The sequence below is a fragment of the Narcine bancroftii genome, chromosome 7 (genome assembly GCF_036971445.1).
Source record: "Narcine bancroftii isolate sNarBan1 chromosome 7, sNarBan1.hap1, whole genome shotgun sequence".
NCBI lineage: Eukaryota > Metazoa > Chordata > Chondrichthyes > Torpediniformes > Narcinidae > Narcine > Narcine bancroftii.
In genome coordinates, this window is record NC_091475.1 from 177,992,044 (window position 1) to 178,008,924 (window position 16,881).

The 16,881-nt window shown below is 45.2% G+C and overlaps 1 protein-coding gene across 2 annotated transcripts; it reads right to left on the reverse strand.

The window, feature by feature from the left end:
• Nucleotides 1-257: 257 nt before the first annotated feature.
• Nucleotides 258-11,738, reverse strand: LOC138739442 (uncharacterized). 2 transcript variants are annotated; one of them, XM_069891495.1, is made up of 3 exons: nt 11,184-11,738; nt 9,720-10,086; nt 258-9,053 (listed from the first exon to the last, which is right to left on the reverse strand). In XM_069891495.1, the coding sequence occupies exon 3, from the start codon at nt 1,258-1,260 to the stop codon at nt 349-351; it is 912 nt and encodes a 303-aa protein (XP_069747596.1). In that variant the 5' UTR covers nt 1,261-9,053; nt 9,720-10,086; nt 11,184-11,738; the 3' UTR covers nt 258-348. The 2 variants fall into 2 exon arrangements, with proteins under 2 accessions (XP_069747596.1, XP_069747595.1); XM_069891494.1 differs by having other exon boundaries at nt 9,706-10,086.
• Between the last annotated feature and the right edge of the window lie 5,143 nt (nt 11,739-16,881).

Genomic DNA, 16,881 nt, shown 5'->3' on the forward strand with positions numbered 1-16,881 from the left:
ATTAATTTTTGAATATTTGGTTTCATTAGGGGATTATAAATGTTGATGATTGCTATGAAAGGGGTCAATTAATGTCATTTGAGCAGTAATACCCTTTTCTGCTATTTTCAATTAAGAGCAAATTTGAGAGATAAATTACGATGAAATATGTTGTTGCCTAGTTCTATTGAAGTAGAACTTCTTATTAAGAAAGGAATTAATAAAAAGTTTGCTTCTATTGTGGCGGTGTGAGCAGTGAAAGAGACACAACCACCACGTTGAGGGTCATTAATGACTTTTTATTCAAATTCAGCACGCCCCTTTAAGGGCAGCATGAGCTCAGTCACCTAGTGCATTGTGACATCATAATCACTGCCCAGGGTGCACGATGGAAGGAATGCTGGAGTCAGAGAGAAACCTCTGATGATGCCATTTCCCCATGTCTGCCCCGCCACGTGGCAATACAAGCAGGGCCGGTTCTCCATGAGGATGTGCGCCATCACACAACCCCCCCCCCAGAACCGGCCATGCATCCTGTCGCTTTGGTGGCCAGCCCCGGCACTTGGGCACGGCTGTGTGCACCAGTTGTGATAAGTCCAGATGGGCCGCCTTCAGGCGGTCCACCATAAAAGGTTCCTCCTTCCCCCCAATGTCTAGGGTGAAGGTTCCTCCGGTCCGGTGCAAGACTTTGTATGGCCCCTCGTATGGTCGCTGCAGCGGTGCGCTGTGCGGCCCCTTCGCACAAAAATGAACTGAGCCAAATCGAGTTCTTTGGGGAGGTGGATTGGCCAAGTGCCATGGCGTGTTGGGGGTGGGGGAGCCAGGGAACCCAGTCTCCTGCATAGGTCCGCCAGCAGGTTTGCGTCGGTGGCCGTGGTGTCGGGGTCTGAGCTGAAAAACACGCAGTAGGGAAAGCGGTGCTCCATATACCATCTCCACCACTGAAGCTTGTAGGTCCTCCTTGGGTGCCGTCCTAATCCCGAGGAGGACCCAGGGTAGCTTGTCCGCCCAATCTGGTCCAGAGAGCCTGGCCATGAGCGATGCCTTCAGGTGCTTGTGGAACCTCTCCACCAACCTGTTGGACTGTGGGTGGTATGCTGTGGTGTGGTGGAGCTTCACTCCCAGGAACTTTGCCATCTGGGTCCACGGGGCGGATGTGAACCGCACACCCCTGTCACTGGTGATGTGCGCCGGGACTCCGAATCGGGCGATCCACTGGTTGACAGAGGCTTCCTTGATTGGTATAGCCACCGGCCACCTTGTGGCACGGTCAACCATCATGAGGAGGTAATGAGCCTCCCTTGACACCGGCAGGGGTCCAATGATATCGACATGGATGTGTTAGAACCTGCGAGCCGCCGAGTCAAAGTTCTGTAAGGGAGCCTGCGTGTTGGTGGACTTTGGAGATCTGGCACCTGGTGCAGTTCCTGGTGAGCTCTGCCACCTCTCTCTTGAGCTCATGCCATGCATGAACTGCTGGGTGAGTGAGGTCGTGGACTAGACCGAAGACCCTTGCTCTCCAGTGTGGCGGGACTACTGGATGTGGCGTACCTGTTGACACATCGCAGAGCAGTGTGTCTGGGCTGCTGGGCAAATGGACGTCTTTGAGTTTGAGGCCCAAGTTGGCAGTCCGCAAGGCCTGCGTCTCCGCATTGTTCCTCTGGGGCTGAACCAGTTGAGTGTAATCTAGGCTGGGGGCAAGTGTTGATGGTAGGTCATAAGAGTGCACCCGCCACCATGTTGTCCTTATCATCCCTGTGTCGGATGTTGGTCGTGAACTCCGACATGTACGAGAGGTGGCGCAGTTGTCTGGGGGACCACGGATCCTTGGCCATCGCCAGTGCCTGGGTGAGGGGCTTGTGGTCCGTAAAGACTGAACAGCCTGCCCTCGAGGAAGTAGCAAAAGTGTGGATGGCCAAGTACAGCGCCAGGAGCTCCTGGTTGAAGGCGCTATATTTGAGTTCTGGTGGGCGCAGCTGCTTGCTGAAAAAGGCCAGCAGGCGCCAGTGTCCATCGAGCCACTGTTCCAGGATTCCCCCCCACTGCCGTAGCTGAGGCATCCACGGAGAGCACCGTGTGCGCCTCTGGCTGTGGGCGAACTAGTAATGTCACATTGGCTAGGGCCTCCTTCGTCACGATAAAAGCCTTATTCACTTCTTCCGGCCAGGATAGAGTCTTTTCTTTGGTGGCCATCAGCGAGAACAATGGGCGCATGGTGCGAGCAGCTCCGGGGATGAATGATGGTAAAAGTTCATCATCCCCACGAACTCCTGAAGGCCTTTTAGGGTGGGGTTTGGGGAAACATTGGACGACTGCCACCTTCTCCAGCGCTGGTGTGGCGCCAGCCGCTGATATGGTTTGCCCCAAGAACTGAAGGGTCTCCTTGCCGAACTGGCATTTGGCCGTGTTAACCGTGAGGCTGAAATCCGCCAGGCGAGCAAAGAGGGTGCAGAGGTGGGCCTTGTGTTCATCGCGGCTGCGACTGGCAATGAGTATATCATCCAGGTAAATGAAGACAAAGTCCAAATCCCTCACTACCACACCCATTAGGCGCTGGAACGTTTGGGTCGCGCTTTTTAGGCCGAAGGGCATATGCAGGAATTCGAAGAGCCCGAAAGGGATGATAATGGCCGTCTGACCCATGTCATCTGGATGCACCGGGATTTGATGGTATCACCACACGAGGTCCACATTGGAGAAAATCTGTGAGCCGTGGAGGTTGGCGGAGAAATCCTGTATGTGGGGCACCAGGTACCTGTTGGGGGTGGTTGTATCATTCAACTGCTAGTAGTCCCCGCATGGTCTCCAGCCCCCAGACAATTTTGGGACCATATGGAGTGGTGAGGCCCAGGCACTGTCCAAATGTCAGATGATTCTGAGTTCTTGGAGTCTGGAGAACTCCTCCTTTGCTTGCTGGAGCTTCTCAGATGGCAGCCGTTTGGGCCTAGTGTGCAGCGGGGGGCCTTGAGTGGCTATGTGGTGGAAGACCCCATGCTGGGGAACAGCAGCATTGAAATGTGGCTCTAGGATGGCGGGGAACTCGTGGAGGATGTCGATGAATTCATCTCTGGTGGCGGCTATGGTGGTGACTTCGGGCCTGCAGGTGTCTGCTGTGTCCAGTCGTGTGGAGTGGAATGTTCGGGTGTTGACCAGCCTCTTGCCCTTCATGTCGATCAGGAAGTCAGCCCCCAACAGCGCAGTGCCCACGGAGGCTAGGATGAACCTCCAGTGGAACTTCTCCCTCCCTATATGGATCTATGCCCTGCCGGTGCCGCAAGTCCTGATGGTGGAGCCATTGGCTGCCCGCAGGGTTGGACTGCGGGATTGGGTGTGAGTCTCTAATGTGGTGGGGGGGGGGAAGGATGCTCAGCTCGGCCCGTGTCCACCAGGAATCAGTGGTTGGTGGACCTTTCTGTCACATGGAGGCTGTTTGTGCAGCCAGCCGTTGCAGCCATTAACGGCAGCTGGCCTGGTTGTTTCCCTGAAACCGACAGGGTTGGCGGCACTTATGGGCTTGTGCTCCCCAGTGCTGGTGGTAAAAGCACCAGGGTGACTGACCCTCCTCTAGCTTGGTCTTAGGGGCGGTGGTGGTCTGTTCTTTCCCGAATGTGCCACCAAGTTGAGGGCTGCCTTGTTTTCCCTCTTCATAAGCCAGAGGGCGACAACAAGGGGTGCTGCCTTTCTCAGGTCAGAGAAGTCCTCGTCCATAAGGTGCAGCTGAATGTCCTCTGGCATTTGCTCTAGGAATCTTTGGCAGAAGAGAAAACAAGGCTTGTGGTCTTCTGCCAGGGCCAGCATATCGTCCATCAGTGCCAAAGGACTATGGTCTCCAAGCCCATCCAACTGTAGGAGCCTGGAAGCCTGTTGCTGGGGGGTGAGTCCAAAAGTTCCCAGCAGCTGATTTTTAAGGGCGGTGTACTTGCCCACAGCCAGGGTGTGGTGGATGATGTCATCCACCCTCACCGCCGTATCTTGGTCCAGAGCACTCATGACGTGGTAAAACATCGTGGCATCTGCAGAGATGTTGCGGAATTGAAACTGTGCTTCCGCCTGCACGAACCACGTTCTCAGTCAGTGGGTCCAAAATGGGGGAAGCTTGATGGAGACAGCGTTAAACTCTACCGAATCCATGGTGTTCAGGAGTCCAGAAATTAATCTGGGCTCGTCGGGGTCACCACTGTGGTAGTGTGAGCAGTGAGAGAGACACAACCACCACATTGAGGGTCATTAATGACAGTTTTTATTCAAATTCAGCACGCCCCTATAAGGGCAACATGAGCTCAGGCACCTGGTGCATTGTGACATCATAATCACTGCCCAGGGTGCGTGCTGTAAGGGATGCTGGAGTCAGAGAGAAACCTCTGACGATGACATTTCCCCATGGCTGCCCCGTCACGTGGCAATACAAGCAGGGCCGGTTCGCCATGAGGATGTGCGCTGCCACACTATAATATATTCTCTGTTACAAGTAGGAACTCCTAAAAGAGGAATTCATAAACAGGGGTGGGAAACAGATCTGTATGTTGTAATTGTTGAACAAGTATGGGCAGACTTATTTAGGATTGTATGATTGTATGACCAATACTATTAATGTAAGATATAGATTAGTTCAATATAATTTTTTGCATCAGTGATATCTTACACCAAAGAAATTGAATAGATTGAAATCATATTTATTGTATCAATGCTTTAGGTGTGAAGATATAGGAGCTTTCTTGCACTCTACTTGGTCTTGTCCTAATGTAAAGCCCTTTTGGCCAGATTTATGAATTTTTTTGGAACAAATTACAGAAACTTTTTTTCCTGCAAAGTCCAGATTTATTTGTATTAAGAAACAATGAAGGTATAAGACCTAAATTAGAATTTGTTAAATTAGCGTTGGTCGCGAGGAAATGTATTGCAGTTACTTGGAAATCTGATGCCAAGATGGCATGCAGAAATTCAAAGTTGTATCCCTTTGGAAAAAATTACATATAGTCTGAGAAACAAGCACCCAATGTTTTTGCAAATTTGGTGCCTATATGCCCAAATAATAGGACTTAGTTTGTAATAATGTCCTCTCTATGCCTCTCGACCTGTGAGATTCTCTTCTGAACTGTAATCAAGAATTTTTATATATCTGTGCTAGACGAGTCGGTTCGCTGGTGGAGTCAGAGGTCTAGTGAGTGGGTGTTATGGGTTCATGAGTTAAGAATTGGGATTTGTTTTTATTTGTGTTTTTTTTAAACCATTTAAAAAGGGTGCACAAAGGGACTTGGGCCTTCATTCAGAGTCAGATCGTTGGTGGAGTCAGAGGTCTAGCGAGTGGCTACTGTGTGTTTGTGAGTAAAAAGGGTGTTCAAAGGGTAAAGGGTTAAGTAGAGTTGTTTTGCAGAATTCTTTTAATTGGTTAATTGAGTAAATTAACAAGAGCCAGTAAAGGGAGAGGTTGGTGAAGGAGCAGCCCAGTGAGTGAGTGGCACAGGGAAGGAATGGAGAACTGAGATTTTGGCTTGAGGGGCTTCAGCAAGCAGAGGCTGAGGATGAGCCTGCTCAGAGTGGTAAGGTGGGTGAGCTTACTGAGTAAATGTTTTGCTTAATTTTTAAGGGTCAGTAATGGAGGCAGCGGTTAGGAAAGTCCAATGCTCTGGTTGTGGGATGTGGGAGGTCATGATCAGTCAGTCTGTCCCTGATGGCTACACTTGCAAAAGGCACATCCAGCTGCAGCACCTGAGAGACCATATTAGGGAATTGGAGCTGGATGAACTATGGATCATTCAGGAGGCTGAGGCAGTGAAATTAGGCAGTCACCCTGAGACAGCAGGAATCTGCTACCTGGGTGACTGCCCGTAGCGGGAAGGGGAAGAGGCAGAGAGAGCATGGCACCCCTATGGTGGTCCCCATCAACAATAAGTATACTGTTTTAGATACTGTTGGTGGGGATGACCTACCAGGGCCAAGCTGCAGTGGTCATGTGTCTGGCATTGAAATGAGACCCTCAGCTCTGAGAAGGAGGAGGGCAGTAGTGATAGAGGATTTAAAAGTTAGGGGGAAACTGATAGGAGGCTTTGCGGGAGAGATAAAGTATCCTGGATGGTTTGTTGCCTCCCTGGTGCCAGGGTCCAAGGTATATTGGATAAAACTCTCCCAATACCCAGAAGGGAGAGTGAGCAGCCTAATATCGTGGTCCATGTGGGGACCAATGACATAGGCAGGAAGAGTGATGAGGTTCTGAAAGGTGTGTTTAGGGAGTAAGGAGTTAAATTAAAGGATAGGACCTCCAGGATTGTAATCTCAGGGTTGCTACCAGTGCCATGCGCAGGTGAATTTAGAAATAGTAAAATTGTAAGAGTCAACATGTGGCCACAATGGTGAGGGTTTCAGATTTGTTGATAATTGGGCAGTTTTCCAGGGAAGGTGGGACCTGCTCCAACAGGATGGTTTGCATCTGAACTGGAAAGGCACAAATATTCTTGCAGGTAGGCTTGCTAGAGAGGTACAGGTGCATCTAAAGTAGATAAGAAGGGGGAGGGGAACCAGAGTGTAGGAATAGATGTAGGGAAGATGGAAGAAAAAGAAGATAGTAAAGTTGTTGACACTGTTAGTGATAAACAGAAAGTTGGATTTGGAGAAAATCTTAAATGTGTTTATTTTAATGCTATGAGCATTGTAAGAAAGGTAGATGAGCTTAAAACATGGATTGATACTTGGAAATATGATGTTGTAGCTATTAGTGAGACGTGGTTGCAGGAGGGGTGCAATTGGCAATTAAATATTCCTGGATTTTGTTGCTTCAGGTGTGATAGAACGGGAGGGGCAAGAGGTGGAGGTGTAGCATTGTTTATCAGAGAAAATATTATTATGGTGCTTTGGCAGGATAGATTAGAGGCCTTGTTTCAGGAGGCTATCTGAGTGGAATTGAGGACTTGAAAAGGCAAAGTAGGGAAGTCATGTGATGGACTAGTGGCTGGTCGAATGGAACCAGTCCTCTCCAGAGAAAAGAAAAAAAATGTTTGAAAAAGCAGAGCTCAATAAACATAAAATACAGGAAGAGAAAGATAAAGTTACAGAGAAGAGACAGAAGATGGCACCTAAAAGAGAAAATGTAAGAATAACAGAGAAAAGGGAAGAAGGAAAATCACTGGAGAAGAAAGAAGAAGGCGTTACCTGCAAATCGGAGCAGAGAGCTACCGTGGAGAGGAGCGGCCGATCTCTGATGCTGGTGAGTCCCCAGAAAAGTGGCGTCCCCCCGACCGGCGGACTTCAAAAATAGCTCAGATCCAAGAAGAGGTGCGCAACTGTGCATGTGCGAAGAGTTGTGCATGCGCAGTACGCAAGTAAAAGAAAAGGTTAACGCTGGCGGGAGGAAGACTCAGTTGCGGAGCGGCCAGCTGAGAGACGCCCAGTGTCGGGGCGTTCGGCTGGGGGAAGTAAGCAAGAAAGAAGAAAAGAAGAGTGGTGAGAAAGAGAATGAAGGGCTGGAAGAGGGTGAATGGCAACAGGGTGACCAGCAGGGGGACGATCTGAGGTGGGAGGCCCAACAACGGGTCGAGCTGCAGCAGGAGGCCCAGCAAGGATACAGAAGCAGCTTACCAGAGAAGGATGAAGATACACAGATACAGAGAAGAGAAGAAGATGACACAGACATAGATACAGACACAAAAGAAGAGGAGGAAGAAGACCAAGAATTTCAAAGGAAAGAAGGTAAAATAGAAGGAAAAAATTTAGATAAAGTCTTTTTTAAAGAACAAATGAGGTCATTAAATGAATGGCTATCATTATAATTTAGTTCAATCAAAAGAAAAGTGAAAAGAGCTGAAGGCAGAATGCAAAGCTTAGAGTTGGTCATGACTGAAATAGGGAAAAGAGTAGAAAATGTGGAGGAATGAGAAGCGGATGTAGAAATGGAGATAAATGATTTCAGAGGGAAGTTGTAAGAGAGTGAAAAAAAAATTAAAGAGACACAAGATTTATTGTCACAAAAAATTGACGTATTGGAAAACTACAGTAGGCGAAACAACATAAAAATAGTGGGCCTGAAAGAAGGCAAAGAAGGGTCAGATATGAAGGAATTTATAAAATGATGGATCCCAGAGGTGCTGGGAATGACAGATTCACATGAAAGGGTGCATAGAACACTAGTACCAAAATCGCCACCACATCAAAAACCGAGATCCATATTGGTAAAACTTCTAAGATATACGACAAGAGAAAACATACTGGAGCAGGCAAGAAAGAAGGTTAGAGAAGACAAATATTTTTTTACCCAGACATAAGCTTCGAACTTTTAAAGAAGAGGAAGGAATTCAACATGGCGAAAACAATCTTATGGAAGAAAGGTTATAACTTTATATTAAGACATCCAGCAATACTCAAAGTATTTATTCCTGGGGAACGGAATATACTGTTCTCGGACTCAAAGAAAGCCCAAGAATTTGCTGAATATTTGCAGGACAGGAGAAGAGAGGAGGAAGAGTGACAAGAAGGAAGACCAGCAAGAAAATATACAAAAATATGTAAAAATATAAAGATAATGTATATTTTAAAATTTAAAGATGGATAAGAGAAGGGGAAGAAAGGGGGAAAAAAAGAGAGAGCTTTGCTATATGTATAGGAAAATAGTGTTCTCTGGGGGGGGCTGGGGGGGAGAATAATGGTCACTGCAAAATCGGTTGACGCTTGCGAGTAAGTTCGCAAACCGAATGGAAAGGGGAGTTGTGGTTGCCGTCAAGGGACAAGGGGCAATCCAAGGAGGGAAGGTTCATTTGGGGTTAAAGGGTTATTGCTTGTGGGGATTATTGGGGTATTTCATGTCTTAATTGTGTTGTCATACATTGAGATTAAAAAGGAAAACTTAAAAAACAATAATGGAATAAAAAGGGGATGGAGGTGGAAAAGAAGTGAAAATAAAGATATAAGATGGCCACGATGGACTATATGACTATAAACATTAATGGAATATATAACCAAGTTTAAGTGTTTCCCATTGGAAAAAAAATCACATATAATTTAAAAGATAAAGTTACAATGTTTGAAAAAACCTGGGAACCATATATGGAACATAACAGAAAGAGCAGGCCTCGGACCACCACCACCTAAAATGATAAGAAGATAAACACGATCAGATTTAATGTGTATAAGTAGATGATGCATCTTTTTTGTTTGTATTCCTTTTGTATAAAGATATTGTTTTATTGTATTTTATATGTTCAATATTTACAGTTTTTGGAGGGGGGGTGGGAAGGGAGGGATGGAGAAAAAAAGAGAAAATGTCACTGTGAATATTTAAAGAAATGCATCTGTAAATATATTGGTTGATCTGGTATTCAGATGATACTAAGATGGGTGGCGTTGTGGATAATGAGGAATGTTTTCAAATCTTGCAGAGAGATTTGGGCAAGTTGCAAGAGAGGGCTGAAAGTTTGCAAATGGAGCTTAATGCTGACAAGTGTGAGGTGCTACATGTTGGTAAGACTAATCAAAATAGGACATACATGGTGAATGGTAGGGTGTTAAAGAATGCAATTGAACAGAGATCTAGGAATAATGGTGGATAAGGTAGTGAAGAAGGCCTTTGAAATGCTGGTCTTTATAAATGAGAGTATAAGAGTTGGGAGGTAATGTTAAAACTGTACAATGCATTGATAAGGCCAAATTTGGAATATTGTGTTTAGTTCTGGTCACTAAATTATAGAAAGGATGTGAACAAAATTGAGAGAGTACAGAGAAGATTCAACTGTATGATACCTAGATTTCTGCACCTTCTTTGGCTTGGCTTCGCGGATGAAGATTTATGGAGGGGTATGTCCACGTCTGCTGCAGGCTCGTTGGTGACTGACAAGTCCGATGTGGGACAGGCAGGCACGGTTGCAGCGGTTGCAAGGGAAAATTGGTGGGTTGGGGTTGAGTGTTGGGTTTTTCCTCCTTTGTCTTTTGTCAGTGAGGTGGGCTCTGCGGTCTTCTTCAAAGGAGGTTGCTGCCTGTCAAACTGTGAGGCACCAAGATGCACGGTTGGAGGCGATATCAGCCCACTGGCGGTGGTCAATATGGCAGGCACCAAGAGATTTCTTTAAGCAGTCCTTGTACCTCTTATTTGGTGCACCTCTGTCTCGGTGGCCAGTGGAACACCTAAGTTGTAGAGAAAGGTTAAACAAGTTAGACTTCTATGCTCCAAGGAATGAAGACCTGAGGGGTGATTTGATTGAGGTCTTTAAAATTTTGAGGGGGACAGATAGATTAGATGTGGATAGACTTTTTCCATTGAGGTTCAAACAAGAGGACATAAGCTGAATTTAGGTGCAACACAAGGGGAACCTTCTTTACTCAGAGTGGCGTCTGTGCGGAGATGGTGGAGGCAGGTACAATATTATCTTTAGAAAAATTTGGATAGGTATATGGATGTAAAAGGTATGGAGGGTTATGGGCAGAATGCAGGTCAGTGGGACTAGGAGAGTGTAAATGTTTTGGCACAGACAAGAAGGGCCGTGATGGCCTGCTTCTGTGCTGTAACTGTTATATGACATCTCTCCATAAAATCCTAAAATAATTTCTTTTATTTTTTCCTAAATGTTTATATAGCTATATTATATCTTGTGTTAATTTTTTTTGAGGGAGGGACATGTGGGGTTGGTAGGCAAGGGAGAGTTTTGGGGTAGGGGCAAATACCATCATATATGTAATAATTTGTTTTTAAGAAACTTGTATAATCATATCAATTTTTATTACTACATGTATGGAAATTTAAAAAAAATATTCAAAAAAATAGACAAAGTGAAGGAGAATTGACCTTAACATTCCATTCATGCTTCCTTTGGCACATTTTTTAAAGAACATTACTGAGAAGATGTATTGTGCATTCAATATAGTTTACCTGATACTGCTCAATTTTATTACAGTTCATGCAGTAATAAACCCAGAATCATAAGGTTATTTTTAACACAAACAGACATGAAGTGAAAAATCTAGTTGAAAGCAAACACTTAGTAGATTCAGCAGAATCTGACCAGGAAAACAAATTGGTAAACATTCCAAGTGCGGGGGGAAAAAAGATATTTGTCAGTAAAGGCTCAGTAGATAACTATCTTTTCTCTGAGTCAGAAAACTGGAGTGAAACATGTCCGGTGAAGTGTCACTCCAGAGACAAACAGGAATTTTATTCTGACACCCCAGAGCAATGCTGAGGAAATGCTACGATGCTATGGTGAAACGTTAATCTGCGCTCTTACCTGCATGTTCAGGTCGATGAAAAATATCTTTTGATGGTACTTTGAAGAAGGATAGTAGAGATATCTTCGATGTGTAACAACTAACTTTTCCTGACTAAACATTACTGAAATAGTTTATTGTTATTTGTGGGAGAATTTGTCTGTCATGTTCTCAATGCTTTACATCAAAAATGCTTCCATTGCCATGAGGTGCTTTGGGGCATCCTCAAAAAGACATTAATGGCTCTTGATAAATACATATTACAAATTATACAGAGACAAAGAGAAAGAATGGCATGTGGAGAATATAGGAAAGAAGTCAAGCTGAAAACATTAGTAACTTTCAAGTTGGCTTTTAGATTCAAAGCTATTCACAAAGCCCCACATCGTGACACTCAGTTCTTAGAAATTCATTGCCTTTTTTTTACTCTTTCTTCTCAGTCCTATCTTGGCCAGAATTGGTATTATCCTGGGCAGAATTGTGCACACATTTTCATCCAAACTGTAAGTTCAAAATTCAAGTTAAAGCCTTTTATCTACATCCTCACTGCTGCAGATTTTTTTGTTTGTGTACTGAGCTCTTTTCAATGGGTGTAATTTGTTAACATTGACCTTTTTGGCACTTCAGGATTGGTCTGCTCTGCTTAACTATCATGGTTATGTTATAAGTTAATATCTCTGTATCTAGATTACTCCACAGTTCTCTGGGTCATTGCCATGATACTTGAGCACACATTCTGTCCTAATGTTCTAGTACACATAGTGTGTGATCAGAGGTGCCACTTTTCAGACATTGTTAATAAGTAAATATCTGCCTTCTCAAAATATCCCATAATCTCATTTAAGCAAAAAAGGAGTGTTCTCCTGGTTAATATTTAAACTCAATCAACATAGCGTGAGGATTTCTTGCCATTGAGATGTTACTGCTTATGGGATCTAACTTTTAGAACTATTTCTATTTTGTAAGCAGTGATTACACATCATAGTATAATGAAGTTGTGAAAATTGCTGTACTCTATAAATAAAAGGATTTCTGCTGTGTCCTCTTAAATGCACTGTAACTTTTTCTCATCTAAAGCCTGTTTCCCACCTGTCACCGATACAGCTTAGTTTCTGAATAATTCACTGGATTTCTGTTTTCCCAACTTCCCTTTTCAATTGTATGTGTCCTATATTTTCTCTCAGCCTGAAGTCAATATCTCTGTTGGTATGGGCCTAGTGACAGGGAAAGTTTTTAAAGGGATGAGTCTCTGCCATTTCCTCTTGATTCTCACACCAGTTTTCTTGTCGAGGAGCCCTCAGTTACCTGAATTGCTTCCAGGTATTCTTTAGTTTTGCACTCTACATTGGCATTCTAAGCCACTGCTACCAGATGATCTAAATCTACTGCTTTCTTCTGGTCTCCCATTGTTACTGCTTTGAAATTCCTCTGACATTGGAAAGAAAGAGATCCACATACAACCACAGACAATATTGACATTATTTCTACCCATGGATGCTTTCTGACCAGTTGAGTCCTTCCACCAATTTTTGTTCAAGATTTCAGCATCTGCCATTTTTGTATTTCTCCAGATATTAATTAACTGAAAGTTGTGGCATGGAATTACATTTGTATAGCACTTGTTGAGGCCACATCTGGAATATTGTGTACATTTCTGTTTGCCATACTATAGGAAAGATGTGATTAAGTGAGACGTGGTGCAGGAAAGAGTCACAGAAAATATTCATGTTGCTGGGACTAGAGGGTATGAGTTATAAAGAGGGACTAAATATCATGGAGCAAAGGAGGCTGAAAAATGATTTTACAGAGGGTTATGATATCACAAGGAGCATAGATAAGGTCACTAGTCACAGTCCTTTTCCCAGATTAGGGAGTCTGAAACCAAAGGGCATCAGTTTAAGGTGAATGGGGGAAAATTTAAACGGGGCCAGAAGAACAACTACTTCACATGATGGTGGACATATGGAATGAGCTGCCAGCAGAGGTGGCAGCATTGGGTTCAATTACAATGATCTGTAAAATGGCGGTGCTGGCTCGACAGGCCAAAGGGCCTACTCCAGCTCCTATTGTCTATTGTCTATTGTCTATAACATTAAAAAAAACATTTGGATGGATACATGAAGAGGGCCAAATGCAGGAAAATGATACTCGCTTTGGAATGCAATATGATCAGAATAGACAAGTTGTACTGAAAGCTCTAACTCTAGAAACAAGCTCATGTCACCTTAACAGAAGACAAAATGACCTGCCCCACATAAATCCATGCTGACTTCCCCTAATCTGATTTTTCCGTTCCAAATGTGCATAAATCTTAACCTTAAATATCCTCTCCAATAGGTTCCCTACCACTGATGCTCAGCCTATAATTTCCTGTATTATCCCTATTTCCCTTCTTGAACGAAAGAAACGACTTTGGTTGAAAAACAATTTACTGATTGTAATCAACTCAGCAGGGTGAGCAACATCAGTGGGGGGGGGGGTGGGGGGGGGGCGGTGGGGGAGAAAGAATGGATGATGTTTAGGCTTAGAAACCTTCATCAAGACTTGATGCCTATTTTACTCCTGAAAAAGGAGAACACATAATAAGTGGCTTTGAAATAAATAAGCCCACTTCTGATTGTCTTTTTAAGATAAAGAGGGCAGTTACACAATTTGGAACCAGATTCCAAAGTCTTCATTCAAGAGAAGAAAACATTCAAGTGAAATCTCTCTGAAAGAAAAATCATCAAAATAATTGAGTTAGAGGCCTGAAGATATGATGTTTAAAAGCGCTTCATAATTATTTCCCAAATGAAAATTTCAGACCTTCAAGCAAGACCAAAATGATGCCGAAGTTTGCAAAATTACTTTTCAGAGTTTGGGACTTTAACACACACACATATTTACATTTACACATAGTGGGGGTTTAAGGTAGAATTTCATTTAGAGACTAAGAATGTCATGGTATTAGAGTCAATTAAAAACTATTATTTTGAATTTACCCTTGTCTGGAGAATTTTTCTCATTGCTGTTCCTTTGTTAGTGCTAATAAAGACTCTTTAGTCCCTAAAAAAATAGAGAGGGTTGTTCATGACAACTTTCTCATATCACATTTCTTGCTCATTATCAATATACATTTACAATTACACCATGAGCAGCAAACAGCAGCAAATTTGCACCTAAAGCATCAATGTTGCTGTTTGCTAATCATGGTGAACTTGTGAACAATGTTTCTGTTTGCTGATTGCCATATTTTGTTTTATCAGAAAGGATGTGGATTTAACACTTAACAAATAATTCAGTTCCAGGCAATGCCAGCAGCTGTCACCACTACATCAAAGGCTGAGCAGATTTGAGGAACCATATGGCCCATTCCTGTTCACATTCCTTTAAAGCTGCCAGGGCATCAAATAAATATTGAAGGTGTAGCAGCTGCTACTGCTGGAGAGGTTATGCCCAAAGAAGAGATACACACTATGGGAGTGAATTCAGCACTGGTTTACTATGCTGGCAGTTCTGCTTATAAAGGGCTCAGAAGCTCATCTCTGAGGTCATCATGCCACCTGACTGATGGCATTACGATCCGCTTCCTGGGATTGGTTGTTTAGTGCTATCCAGGGAACGGCCAATCAGTGAGCCTCTGTTATCCCCGGGTGTGGCTGCTTCCCTAGCTCCACCTGATTAGGTTGGCTAGTGGCAGCCATCGGAGTGGGGTGCTGCAGCTGTGGTCGTGGGCAGGGGTCCCTTGAAATTGATACAGCCATTCGAAAGGGCGTGTGGCCTTGATGAAGAAGTGATGTCAACTGGGCGGCAGAAGGTGGAGATGACGCCACACAGGAACGTGGAGGAGATGCTGGGTAAGATGGCGACTCCTGGATTGCGCACATGGTTGAGGCGTTCTCGGCCGAATGTGACGTCAGCAATGCGCTGCTCACTTGGGAGGGTTTGAATAACTTACAGACACGTTGGTAATGACCTTTCTGCATCCCAAGTGGGTTGCCTTCTTAGCCGGAAAGAGTCATCTGGGGTGCTTTAGCTGGCTGCAGTAGTGGCAACTTTCGTGTCCGATCATGGTGGTGGCAGCAATGGGGTCATGGCTCACTATTGCGGAGCCATTCTGTGATGCTGGCTCCCTACATGGCGGCACCCGCAGTCCATACGTGGAGGTCCCATTCTTACCGCAATCTCATCGACATTGTGTTGGGCCAAGTTGAGGGTCCTGGCAAGCTGGAAGGCTCTCTTCAGGGGAAGCTTGTCCTCCTCAAGCAGTCGCTGATGAATTTAGTCAGACCTCACTCCAAACATGAAGGCATCTCGGACTAGCTCCTCCACACACTGGGCTACTGGCATGGGGGCAGTGGCAGTTCCCCAGCAGTCTTTCCCCAGGTTGTGGACTCACTGGGTTGCTGTCTCCTCAAGGCCAGTCGATACCATGAGTACACTTCGTTCGCCTGGGGTCGGTAGAGGTTGCAGAGCTCAGCCTTGCCCTCTGAGTAGGCTGTGTAGCTCCAGATCGCCAGGTACTCTCAGTGGCCAACACTAGCTTGCAGGAGTTTCTTTTCATCTGAGTCCACCAGGCCCGCTGCGACTTCGAGGAAGCTTGCGAAGCAGGCAATCCGCTGCTCGTACTGTTGGGCAACTCCAAGCATCTTTGGATTGATTTCGAGGCAGTCGGGTCTCAGTTGCTTGTCCATCCTGTGTGGAAAATTAATGTGTATTAAATTGATCCACACTATCAGTGACTCTAAAGACTAAGTGAGGAATGATAGGCTTTAATACACATTAGATTTCGGCTGGCCCAACTCCATGAGCTCGAATGAATGGAAGGGGACAGGGAAGTTTACCTTTATGGCTAGGTCACAGGGGAAGGGGTTACATGGGGTCGAGTCATCAGTGGGCGGGCCAGCCACTTATGTACAGAGCAGCAGGAGTATATTTATATCACTACACCCAGGACGTTGGTGAGATTAGACCAGAGGTCGGAGGCAAATTGAGAGCCCCTGTCCGAGGTTGTATGCTCTCGAACCCTGAACTTAGTCACCCAGTTGTGTAGGAGGGCCCTGTCACACGTTTTCGTAGAGGTCTCTGCCAATGGATGGCTTTCAACCATCTGGTCAACCTGTCTACGAGGGTCAGTAAGTAGCGTGCGCCTCTGGATATTGGTAGGGGACCCACCAGATCTATGTGGACATGGCTGAAATGGCATCATAGCGATTGAAATGACTGTGGGGGGGCTTTAGTGTGGGTATAGATTTTCGAGGTCTGGCACCGGGTACAATTCCTGGTCCACTGGCTGCCTCTTTGCGGAAGCCATGCCAGACAAATTGACTAGCAACCATTTTGATGGTTGTTTTGATGGCAGGGTGTGCCATGTTGCCTCAAAAATGCACCTCCTCCAGGTAGTGGGAATGATGGGATGAGGGTTACCTGTAGACGTGTCGCACAGGACGATCTGCTCCTCAGGGCCAAGCTGTACGTCCTCCAACTGAAGGGTGGTAATCACAGTGTAATATGCTTCAATGTCCTTGTCTGCTGCCTGTGCTTCAGCCAGAGCCTTACAGTCAATACCAGATGTTGAGGTGTGTACTGCCTGTAATGTGAGACGTGACAAGGCATCAGCCACCATGTTGGATTTTCCCGCAATATGCTGAATGTCAGTAAAAATTCTGAAATATATGAAAAGTATCTCTGTTGCCTGGCTGACCATGGGTCGGAAACCTTAGTGAAGGCAAAGGAAAG